The following is a 12,576-nucleotide window of genomic DNA, read 5'->3' as shown; positions in this document are numbered from 1 at the left end:
CATTATTCTGTATGGAGGACTATGTGGGGCCCATTATTCTGCATGGAGGACTATGGGGGGCCCATTATTCTGCATGGAGGACTATGGGGGGCCCATTATTCTGTATAGAGGACTATGAGGGGCTTATTATTCTGTATGGAGGACTATGAGGCAGGGCTGTGGAGTCGGTAAGCCAAACCTCCGACTCTTCAATTTCCATGACACCGAATCCAACTCCCTCATACATGGCTCATGTTTAAGTGATAAATTTACTGCAGCACAGATTCATCTCAGCTAAAAGTCTAGACCCTTAGATCAGGAATAGGACGGACATTTCAGAACTTTCCCAAATTCTTATGAAAAAATATTCCCCACAAACTGCACTGAACTACTGTACCCAATTTATTATATATTTTAGGAGTCGGAGTCGGTCCATTTTATACCGACTCAACCAAAATGGTCTCTCTCCAACTCCACAGCCCTGCTATGAAGGGCCCACTATTCTGCATGGAGGACTATGTGAGGCCCATTATATTTTATACTGGTTGGCCCACGACTTTGTCCAAGTTTTTCATTTTGGCCCACTGTGTGTTTGAGTTTGACATCCCTGGTCTAGAGATTTTCAGCAGACAAGTGTGATATATAAAAACACCTAATTCTGGTAATATGGCAATCATTCTCTCAAGTGTACTCACTTGCTGCGTGGCACAGTAATTCTGATCGGAGGGTATTAGAGAGTAATGATTTACACCCATGGACAGAGCAGGGAATTTTTATTTCCATTACAAAATGAAGCGGCAGGATGGTAGCTCGATTGCAGCTCCAATCATTTTGTATGGGGCTGTCAGAAAAAGTCGAGTGCAGTGCTCGGCAGCCTCATAGAGAATGAATGGAGAAAGGGTCGAGTATGCACACTGCTGCTCCATTCTAACAAGGATGTAATGGTGCAGGTTCCAGGGGTCAGAACCCCACATTCAACAAGTTATCACTTATGCTTTGGATAGATAACTTGTTTTCACTAGAAAACCACTTTAATGAATGGGGTTGACCAATAAATATAAAATGCTGAAAAGAGATGGTTTTTCTAGCAGGAATACTAACAAACAATACTTACCCTCCGTTCCAGTGTTGCATCCCCCCCACCCAGGCATACCGTCTACATTGCTGCAGACATTACAGCCCATATAGTCCATGTAACGGCTGAGGCCAGAGATTGGGTAGGATATCACATGGGGTACATGGAATGTGATGTCAGCTGTAGAAGTAAACCAATAACAGCTTGGGGCAGCGCTGGAACAGAGGGCGAGAATTATTTCATTGTTTTGGCGCTACGGATGACATATGTCAAACATATCCTTTAAAGGGTTTCTCCATTATTAACGAAGTTAAAGTAAAAGGGAATCTGGCAACTGAACTGACAGTATAAACTAAGCACACAGCCTTGTAGCGGATACAGCTTCTAAAAAAGAAAATCGCACCTTTAGTGTTCTGATCCTTGCCTCCGAAATGCAGAAACTGAAGTTAAGTCAAATATAGTAATTATAGTGATCGGTGCACCCTTGGTGTGGCCAAGAGGCTCAGTGCACTGTTCTGCCTCACTGGTAATTGACAGCACTGGCTTGCCTCTCTACAGACAGTGCTTACTTCAGAGCTGTCAATCACCAGTAAGGGAGGTGGTTGCACTGAAAACTAGTGGGCGGCACAAAGGCCTCATTAACACAATGAAAAACTGACATTTGAATAAGGCCAAGGGTGCAACTAGCACCCTAATTAGCATGTTTGAGTAAGCTTTAGTTTTTGTAGAATACTGGCTGCGATGAGAACACTAAGGCCACAGCCCCACTATCAGTATTTTGTCAGTATTTTTTCTCAGGAGTGGGAGCCAAAACCAGGAGAGGAACAATCAGATAAAAAAGGTATAATAGAAACAAGTCACCAATTCTGTATTTATCACCCACTCCTGGTTTTGGCTCCCACTCCTGAGAAAAAATACTGACCAAATACGGATAGTGGGGCCGTGGCCTAAGGCTGTATTCAGACATTCAAGGGGAAAAACTGTGCAAATGGAACCAATCAGGCTGCAGCCAATTAGGTAGCAGCGGTCACATGGAAACCCTCTCTTCCCCCATCCCTGTGCCGGATATTGATAAAACTACCAGTGAACACTTTAAGTGTGGAGACGCAGCCCTGGTCCGAGAGGAGAGTATATAGCATTTTTGGCTTCTAATACTGCCACAGGCCCATTAAGATTAACTTATTTAGTAGTGGAGAATCCCTTTAAGAGTATTTTCTAAAGTGAACTTGCTTCAACAGCTTCTTTAACTATAACTTATACCAGTGACTTCATGAGTGACTAAAAATGTAAAAACCACAATAGGTAAAATAAAAAAACTAAAAGAACTCTATGTACCCTTTCTCTCCCCTGGTGATCCGGTGTAAAACTTCCAGCTTCCCCGTCTGTTTACAAGCAGCGCACACATGACTGCAGCCAATCAGTGGGCTCAGAAGTCACATGTCATGATAATGGCATCATCGCTCACCGGAAGGCACTAGTGTGGGCTGCACCAGTCAAATGCCCGCCGCTTGTCAACAAAGATCGGGAGCAACGCTGGAGCTTCTGCACAAGATTATTAGACAGAGAGGAGGTAGATGTATTTCCTTTTGTTATCTTATCATATCGGCAACAGTTCCAATTTTTTCTCTACAGCTGCAAACAATAGACGCTCCAGGAAAAAATAACTACAGAGAAAAGGGGCGAATCCTCTTTCCAATATTTATTATTATTTTAACAAGCGTCTTCTGCTTGAAAAATTGATGTTTTAGAACATTGGAAAGACGCAGTGTGAACATTAACGTAGGCCTTAGCTGCAATGACTTTTGGAAGCAAAGCAATACCTATATGAGAACTATCTGCACTCAATGACAATTCCCAGGAGTACACAAGCTGCATCTCTTGCTGGAGCCGCACAAAACAGAACAGTCACAGCAGGCCAAGGAGTTTCATCGTAAACATGACAACTATTTCTGGAACTGGAAGGCATGGTGTCGTATGGAGAGCAGATTACATAAGCAGGTATCACTGCAATTATCCCAGCAGCCGTATACAACCCTTGTAGAGTCAGCACTACACATATATGGTGGACCAGGCTGTGACCAGCACTCCCGCTCCACCAGCCAGCGGATAGAGCACAATGTGGAGGGTCCAGACACAAGCCCCGGCAGGGCCACTGAATGTAGGATAAGTACCTAATGTAAGTTCAGTCTAATACATGGGGTTACAAGATCAGGGTCCCTGTGTGAATGCATGGGTGGTGCGCACCCGGTGACCCCCTGCTCTATTCACTGCAATGGGACTGAACACATGGCTGTCAGAATTACAGAAGTAAAGGAAGCAGAGGTCACACATGCCCACTACCACTATATTCAACCTTGTTCTTTGGATTGTTGGGGTCTCAGCAATCATATATTCATCACTTACTTTGTGGATAGTTACTACATTTATTTAGGTGGCCAACCCCCATTAAGGCTAGCCCACTCCTCAACTCCATGCTTTTAGCACAGAATGACAGCTGCCAGCTGATAGGCTGCTAAGGGCAACAAGTAAACTTTTTCCAAGAAATAAAGTTGGCATTCCCTTATCGCAGATGCCACTATAATTTGCCATGGTCTGCAATGGTAACGTGATGTGATGTGGTCACCGAAGAGTCCCTCTGTGGGGCACAGCGCGGACCTCAATGGGTGATGCCCCTCTAGACACCACATGACATTGACAAATCTACAGAAATCTCAGACAGCACAAACGTAAGTGCGAGCACGACCGACATGCTAGTTACTGCCAACTGGCCACGATGTACACTCTGATGAAAGCAACACCTGGGTGCCGCCAGCCCTGCCAACAGTCGTTCAGCTACTGCCCATGAGTAAAGTTGCGCAACTCTAAAAGCCTGAAAGTGTAATGTAGCGGCCGCACACGAGTGCCCAGCACTGACCATCATCAGCGGGGCACAGGCCTCTCAGGGTGGAACTGACCATCAGCAGCCGGGCACAAGCCTCTCACAGTGGCACTGACCATCAGTAGTCTGTCACAGTGGCACTGACCATCAGTAGTGAGGCACAGGCCTCTCAGGGGGGCACTGACCATCTTCAGACGGGCACAGCCCTCTCAGGGGGGGCACTGACCATCTGTAGCCGGGCACAAGCCTCTCAGGGGGGGCACTGATCATCTGTAGCCGGGCACAGACCTCTCAGGGGGGCACTAACCATCTGTAGTCAGGCACAAGCCTCTCAGGGGGGCACTGACCATCTGCAGCCGGGAACTGACCATCTGCAGCCGGGCACAGGCCTCTCAGGGGGGCACTGACCATCTGCTGCCGGGCACAGGCCTCTCAGGGGGGCACTGACCATCTGCAACCGGGAACAGGCCTCTCAGGGGGGTGCTGACCATCTGCAGCTGAGCACAAGCCTCTTACAGTGGCACTAACCATCTGCAGCTGGGCACAGGCCTCTGAGGGGGGCACTGACCATCTGCAGCCGGGCACAGGCCTCTCAGGGGGGCACTGACCATCTGCAGCCGGGCACAGGCCTCTCAGGGGGGCACTGACCATCTGCAGCCGGGCACAAGTCATCTGCGGCCGGGCACAGGCCTCTCAGGGGGGCACTGACCATCTGCAGTCGGGTACAGGCCTCTCAGGGGGGCACTGACCATCTGCAGATGGGCACAGGCCTCTCAGGGGGGCACTGACCATCTGCAGAGGGGCACAGGCCTCTCAGGGGGGGCACTGACCATCTGCAGAGGGGCACAGGCCTCTCAGGGGGGCACTGACCATCTGCAGCTGGGCACAGGCCTCTCAGGGTGGAACTGACCATCAGCAGCTGGGCACAAGCCTCTCATAGTGGCACTGACCATCTGCAGCTGGGCACAGGCCTCTCAGGGGGGCACTGACTATCTGCAGCCGGGCACAGGTCTCTCAGGGAGGCACTGACCATCTGCAGCCGGGCACAGGCCTCTCATGGGGGCACTGACCATCAGTAGTCGGGCACAGGCCTCTCAGGGGGGCACTGACCATCTGCAGCCGGGCACAGGCCTCTCAGGGGGCACTGCCATGGATCTGCACTGATTTGCCATTCACCTGTGCCTGTCTCCCCACATCCTGGCACTGCCCGGCGCTCACAGCTGCACCACGTCCTCCCCTTCCCACACTCCTGCCCGGTTTACCTTGTACACATCCCCGTACGTGCCGCTGCCAATCCTCTGGATGAGCTCGAAATCCTCCTGCGGATTCCTCCGGGACAGGTCGCAGCCTGTGCTCATGGTGACCGCCCGGGGGGCCCCGGACCCCGCGCACTGTCACGGGCAGGCTCAGGACAGTAACTCTCCGTTCACAGCTCGAAAAACAACCTGGTTTGGCCTGGAAGCCTCTCACAGCAGAAGACGTAGATACGTACAGAGCCAGGAGGATTCAAGCCCCGCACATCCCACAACATGGCTCCCGAACCGGGCCTGTGCGCAGGCGCAGTGCGGGGGCAGCGGCCTGTGCCAGGGGAGGGGAGAGAGGAAGACGGCGAGGAGAGGAGGGCAGCGGGCGAGGGGGCAGAGACCCGCTGTACAGAGTGGAGAGAGGAAGGCACCGGGGCAGTGTGGGCTGAGGGGGAGCCTGCCATACATGTAGAGATATATGTATACACAGTTATAGGTAACCTATAATGCTGCCACTGACAAATACAACTCCTGGAAAAAAAATCTTCCTGCAACTTCAACAAAAAAATTATTAAAAAAATAAAACACACACACGTAGTTGTGTCTATATATACAGTACAGACCAAAAGTTTGGACACACCTCATTTAAAGATTTTTCTGTATTTTCATGACTATGAAAATTGTACATTCACACTGAAGGCATCAAAACTATGAATTAACACATGTGGAATTATATACTTAACAAAAAAGTGTGAAGCAACTGAAAATATGTCTTATATTCTAGGTTCTTCAAAGTAGCCACCTTTTGCTTTGATGATATAATTCCACATGTGTTAATTCATAGTTTTGATGCCTTCAGTGTGAATGTACAATTTTCATAGTCATGAAAATACAAAAAAATCTTTAAATGAGAAGGTGTGTCCAAACTTTTGGTCTGTACTGTATGTATATAAATAAATATATGTACATACACTCACTAATATGTATTGTATTATATGAGCTATATCCATACATTCATGCAAATACACACATATTAATATATAGATATATATAGTATTTAATACAAACATATGTATAAGGACTTGTTTTTTTAGGATGAGATGGATTTGTCAGTGGCAGTATTTTGAGTTACATATAATTTATTCCCTAACTTTCATGGACTCTTTATGGGGAGACATAGAAGCTGAACAGCAGGGCTGCTGTTGTTTTTTCATGTTTTATATTTTTTACAATGTTCTCGCACTGCACAAAAAAGTGTTAACCTAAGGCCACGGCCCACTATCAGTATTTGGTCAGTATTCGGTCAGTATTTTTTCTCAGGAGTGGAAGCCAAAACCAGGAGTGATAAATGTAGAATTGGTGACGTGTTTCTATTATACCTTCTTTCTTATTGTTCCTCACCTGATTTTGGCTTACACGCCTGAGAAAAAATACTGATCGAATACTGACTAAATACTGATAGTGGGGCCGTGGCCTTATCCTGTGGTTCAGCACAATTATGGTAATCCCAAATTTTTATATATTTTTTATGTGTTAGTACTTTAATTCAATAATTACACTGAAAAAAATTCTTTTGTTTTTGTGTCGCCGTATTCTGAGAGCCATATGTTTTACAATTCTCTGTCAATGGCGCTATGTGATGATTGTTTGGGTGACAAGATGTAGTTTTCGGTGGTATCATGTTGTTGTAAACACAACTTTTTGATCACTTTTTATTACATTTTTCGGAAGGCGGAATGTACAAAAGAAACAATTCTTGTTTTGTTTTTGTTTTTTATTTAGGGCACGTTCCCATGATCAGTGTTTGTCCAGGCTTTCATGCCATGGGCGTACCCACAGTGGGGCAGGGGGGGAGCAGCTGCCCCTCCCTAGAAGCAGGGCCGCACGCCGCACACCAGGGCCGCACGCCGCACACCGGGGCTCTGAGCAGGCAGGGGGGCCCCTCACCGTCGGGCACCCCGCCCGCTATGGGACCCGTGAGCGGAGGAGAGCGGTGTCAGCGCCCGCTCACCCCCGCTTGCTCAGGGCCCCGGCACCCGGCACAATACTTACCCCTCCCCGTGCCTCTGCAGCAGCTCCTGCATCCTCCGCGGCTGCTGCACTGTGACGTCTCAGGTCAGAGGGCGCGGTGAAGTCTTTACAGCGCGCTCTCTCCTGAGCAGTCACAGCGCAGAGCGGGATGAGGCCAGCGACGCTGGAGTCCGGAGCAGCGGCAGCAGGTGAGGAGTGAGGTGAGTATTTGATTTTTTTTTTTTTTTTTATTGTATGGAGGCCTGAGGCAGTAAAAGGGAGGGGAGTGAGGTGGGGGTGTCTGACATCCTACATGGGGCATTATAAGGGGGGGGGTGACATCCTGCATGGGGCAATATAAGGGGGGTGACATCCTGCATGGGGCATTATAAGGGGGGTGACATCCTGCATGGGGCATTATAAGGGGGGGTGACATCCTGCATGGGGCATTATAAGGGATGGGGGTGTGTGACATCCTGCATGGGGCATTATAAGGGAGGGGGGGTGTGACATACTGCATGGGGCATTATAAGGGGGGGTGACATCCTGCATGGGGCATTATAAGGGAGGGGGGGTGACATCCTGCATGGGGCATTGTAAGGGAGGGGGTGTGACATCCTGCATGGGGCATTATAAGGAAGAGGGGGGGTGTCATCCTGCATGGGGCATTATAAGGGGGGTGACATCCTACATGGGGCATTATATGGAGGGGAACAGCCTGCATGGGGCATTATGTGGGGGGAACAGCCTGCTTGGGGCATTATGTGGGGGAGAACAGCCTGCATGAGGCATTATGTGTGCGGAACAGCCTGCATGGAGCGTTATATGGGGGCCAGTATTCTGTATGGAGCGTTATATGGGGGCCAGTATCCTGCATGGAGCATTATATGGGGGCCAGTATCCGGCATGGAGCATTATATGGGGGCCAGTATCCTGCATGGAGAGCTATATGGGGGCCAGTATTCTGTATGGAGCGTCATATGGGGGCCAGTATCCTGTATGGAGCGTTATATGGGGGCCAGTATTCCTTATGGACGTTATATGGGGGCCAGTATCCTGTATGGAGTGTTATATGGGGGCCAGTATTCCGTATGGAGAGTTACATGGGGGCCAGTATCCTGCATGGAGCATTTTATGGGGGCCAGTATTCTGTATGGAGCATTATATGGGGGCCAGTATCCTGTATGGAGCGTTATATGGGGGCCAGTATTCTGTATGGAGCATTATATGGGGGTCAGTATCCTGTATGGAGCGTTATATGGGAGCCAGTATTCTGTATGGAGCGTTATATGGGGGCCAGTATTCTGTATGGAGCGTTATATGGGGGCCAGTATCCTGTATGGAGCATTTTATGGGGGCGAGTATACTGTGTGGAGCGATTCGCCGGTTTCTGAGCTATTGTGGAATTTGCAATAGATATCACTCATGTAATGTAAGAAGTGAAATCTTTGCATTGTACTATATATATATTTCTCTTCGGTATCTGTGACCATGGCTCATCCCCCCCTAGTTTTGATCCTGGGTACGCCCATGTTTCACACAGCTGAAATCCGTATGAATCCCGCAGCTCACTTGCGTTTTTGTCTCTCTTTGGTATGTTATTAGATGTGCAAAGAGATAGATAAATATCCGTGAGATATATAATTAGTGCCTTGCATGTGTAACCTAACAAATAAATAATTTTAAAAAATGACATGGGGTCCCCCCTATTTTTTTTTTTTTTTTACCAGCCAAGGTAAAGCAGACAGCTGTGGACTTATATTATCAGGCTGGGAAGGTCCCTGGTTATTTTGCCCACATGAGATGCTCCAAGTCTGGCGCTTCACCTTGTCTCTTTCCGATTGCCCTGGTGCGGTGGTAATCGCGGTAATATTTTTGGGAGTTGATGACAGCTGTGTAATGTCAGCTGGCATCAAGCCCAGGGGTTAGTAATGGAGAGATGCCTATCAGTCACCCCCATTACTCACACGGTAATAAAAAACTTAAAAAACACAGACAAAAATACTTTATTTGAGTAAAGCCTCCCCCACACCTTCCCTCGTTCACCAATTTATTGAAGAAAAAAATGCAGGTCCGATGTAATCCAGAAAACGATACCCGAAAGCCAGAAAAAGACATAAAGCAAAAACAATAGGCACTCCCTCGTTGACACGCAGGTCCGAAGTAGTCGAGGTTCCTCGATGTCTCCGGCAAATGTGAATAGCAGTAAAGTGAGTCACTAACCAGCGCCTGTGAATAGCAGACACTTTACTGCTATTCTAATTCACTGGAGTCATTGAGGAACGTGGATTGCTTCAAACCTGCATTTTTGGGGGGAGTGAGGGGTTTTTTCAATAAATTGGTGAACGAGGGAAAGTGTGGGGGAGTCGTTATTCAAATAAAGTGTTTTTTTCTGTATGTGTGTGTTTTTTTATTTTTTTATTACCGGGTTAGTAATGAGAGTGTCTACATCTACCTGAGCCCTTTAACTTCAGGCTGATTTGCATTGTTAGGCAAGGGACAGTCATTATTTTAAAAATGCACATTTCATAGAGATGTCATCATTTTTTTTTCCTCTACTTGATTTGTAAAAAAAATAAAATGTATTTAAATTTCAGTTATTTGAGGTAGCTGGGTAAAATTCTCTGGTCATCATTACATAATTTTTGCCATGGATTAAAAGAGGCAGAGGAACATAAATCAAAATATCCCAGGTGATGATTAGTCCTTGTTAAGCATTAAAGGAAATATATCACCAGATTTTTGCTACTCCTTCTGAGAGCAGCGTGATGTACATGCTGAGACCCTGATTCCAGTGATGTACTGTGCAGAAAGAAGCCAATCAATTGTGGTGGTTATACAGAGCTCTTGAATATAGAGGACTTTATGACAGTAATTTTATAAGAACTACAGCAAGCAGTCCAGTGACACAAGACTGGAATCAGGGTCTTCGTCTACATATTATCTGGAAAGGAAACATAATTTTCTGCCAGAGGACGATACGGAAATCAGTGATACTGTTCAGTTGTCCTTTAGCACCATCACGGAATGGATTTATTATACAGCGCTTTTACATATCCATGGATTGTCGATTACTGCAGGGCAAAGCAACATCCTGAAACAAGAGCAAGGCATGTTCTTTGTAACCGCGAAAATCAAGGACAAAGGAAACCCCTATATTCCCTAATATTCTTTTATTTTTTAGCTGGAGAACCCTCATAATTCAGACCACAAATTCTCTTCCATTTTCAATACACTTGTCTCTAATCACCCGTCTCACAATCAGCAGAATTATCCTCTAAGGCCACGGCCCCACTATCAGTATTTGGTCAGTATTCGGTCAGTATTTTTTCTCAGGAGTGGGAGCCAAAACCAGGAGTGGGTGATAAATGCAGAATTGGTGACTTGTTTCTATTATACCTTTTCTCTGATTGTTCCCCATCTGGTTTTGTCTCCCACTCCTAAGAAAAAATACTGACCAAATACTGATAGTGGGGCCATGGCCTAAGGCTATGTTTCCACAGTGATTATTTAGTGAGTTTTTGACACTGCAGATTTCATGCTTCAATTAGCTACATTAGGTTTCTTGTGTTTTTTTTTTTGTTTCATTTTTGTTTGTGTTTTTATTAAATTTTTTTATTTAATTTTCCCTTTTGTTTCTTTTGTATATCGTGTTTTAAATAAAACTAATTTGTTTTGTAAATTTTCTGTCTGCTGAGCTTTGATACAGCTTAATTGATAATGTTGTGTGGATTACATCCATTTTTGCTGCAGAAACGCAATAGAAACATATATGCATTTTTTATATGCAAATTTTCTGCATCTCATTAAAGTCTATGGGGAAAACTCGCAAATAAAACGCATATTAACTGCAAGGGAAAGTGACATGTTGCAGATTTCAAAAACTCTTCAAATTCTTTAATGTTAAAAAAAGGCACAGGGGCGTGACATTTACATACATGTCAGAAGCAAAAACATGTAATGATTAAGACAGTCGTCTGAAATGTGTTTGCATAATTTTTTAATGTTTTTTTAGAGATGAAGTTGCGACTTCCTTTCTCTACTTTTGCACAATGAAGTATGGCATTACAAGTCTCTGTGCATGAGTCTTCATATGGGTGAGCTGACTTTTTTTGCCTTTTTGATTATGGACAGCACCGTGGCTCAGTGGTTAGCACTGCAGCCTTGCAGCACTGGGGTCCTGGGTTCAAATCCCACCAAGAACAACATCTGCAAGGAGTTTGTATGTTCTCCCCGTATTTGCGTGGGTTTCCCCTGGGTTCTCCGGTTTCTTCCCACATTCCAAATACATACTGATAGGGAATATAGATTGTGAGCCCCAATGGGGACAGTGCTGATAATGTCTGTGAAGCGCTGTGGAATTAATGGTGCTATATAAGTGAGTAAAATAAAAAATATACATGTCATCCAATTTGCTGGAACTGTGATACTCTGTTTTATGTGTTTTTTTTTGCATGAAAATATGCAGCAGCTTAGCCTACAAGAGTGCGTCTCAAACTCAGAGGCAGTAGCTGGTTGTAAGTGAGGTGAGGATAGGGAGGCAGTTATAGAAGTGATCATACGCTGTACTGTCTTTCCTGGGGAGGGTGAGGAAAGTAGTTTGTTTTTAAAACGGCAATCGGGAGGCATGGGTTTTTTACACCGGAAAACTCCTTTAACTCTTGCAACTTCTGCTGCTTCACTGCAACTCAAACTGTCAAATCAGTCAGTAAGGATTAGGGCATTTTTGCATGGTAATATTTTGCATCAGTATTTGTTAACAGACGCCAGGAGTGGAACTATAACACAGAAGAGGTTTAAGTGTTTGTTATTATTTTTCTCAGTGTTTGTTCCCCTCTGGTTTTTAGCTTACAAATACTGGTTTAAATTACTGCCCAAAATACTCACTGTGTGAATGAGGCAAGAAAACTGCTTATAATACTGTAATATAACTCCTTATTCTGAGGATGAGTGCACACTTATAGGTGCTGTGCTGTAATGCTTGTCTTCTCTGCTCCATTATACTTCCCAGAGCTGGGGCAACCCCTGGGGCAAAACTGCGTCCGGCAGATGTCCAGACTCCCAAACAAAATGAATCAGATAGAAACATACAAAATAAATACACAAAGCATTGCAATTAGGTGTCAAACTTTCTCAACTTTATTTAAATTTACATGACACCGAAAATAGCACAACCCCCGACTCACGAAGAGTCACCCTCCGGCACTCAGGAGAGGAAAGCCCCCTGTGGAGGAAACCTCTAGGGGACCATGGCTGGAGGACTGCCCTTCCCTTGGGCTTAGAGAGTTAGTGCCGATATATAACAGATGTAACTGCAGAGTTTTACAATATTTACATTTTACCTGATTTATAGAGAACAACATAACAAATAGAGACTATAAATATGATAA

The 12,576-nt window shown here is 45.8% G+C and overlaps 1 protein-coding gene across 3 annotated transcripts in view; it reads right to left on the bottom strand.

Annotated features, from left to right (window-relative positions):
• MAP4K3 (mitogen-activated protein kinase kinase kinase kinase 3) overlaps positions 1 to 5,514 on the bottom strand; it is a 332,521-nt gene extending 327,007 nt beyond the window's left edge. For all 3 annotated transcript variants that reach the window (XM_073672555.1, XM_073672556.1, XM_073672558.1), the window contains exon 1: positions 5,195 to 5,514. In XM_073672555.1, coding sequence (XP_073528656.1) covers positions 5,195 to 5,290 — 96 coding nt within the window. In that variant the 5' untranslated portion in view covers positions 5,291 to 5,514. The remainder of the gene's footprint in view (positions 1 to 5,194) is intronic.
• Between the last annotated feature and the right edge of the window lie 7,062 nt (positions 5,515 to 12,576).

This window comes from Phyllobates terribilis, unplaced genomic scaffold, assembly GCF_046119375.1.
Source record: "Phyllobates terribilis strain yellow unplaced genomic scaffold, ASM4611937v1 Scaffold_3__8_contigs__length_932513732, whole genome shotgun sequence".
Lineage (NCBI taxonomy): Eukaryota > Metazoa > Chordata > Amphibia > Anura > Dendrobatidae > Phyllobates > Phyllobates terribilis.
This window is presented reverse-complemented; position numbering and strand designations above follow the sequence as displayed.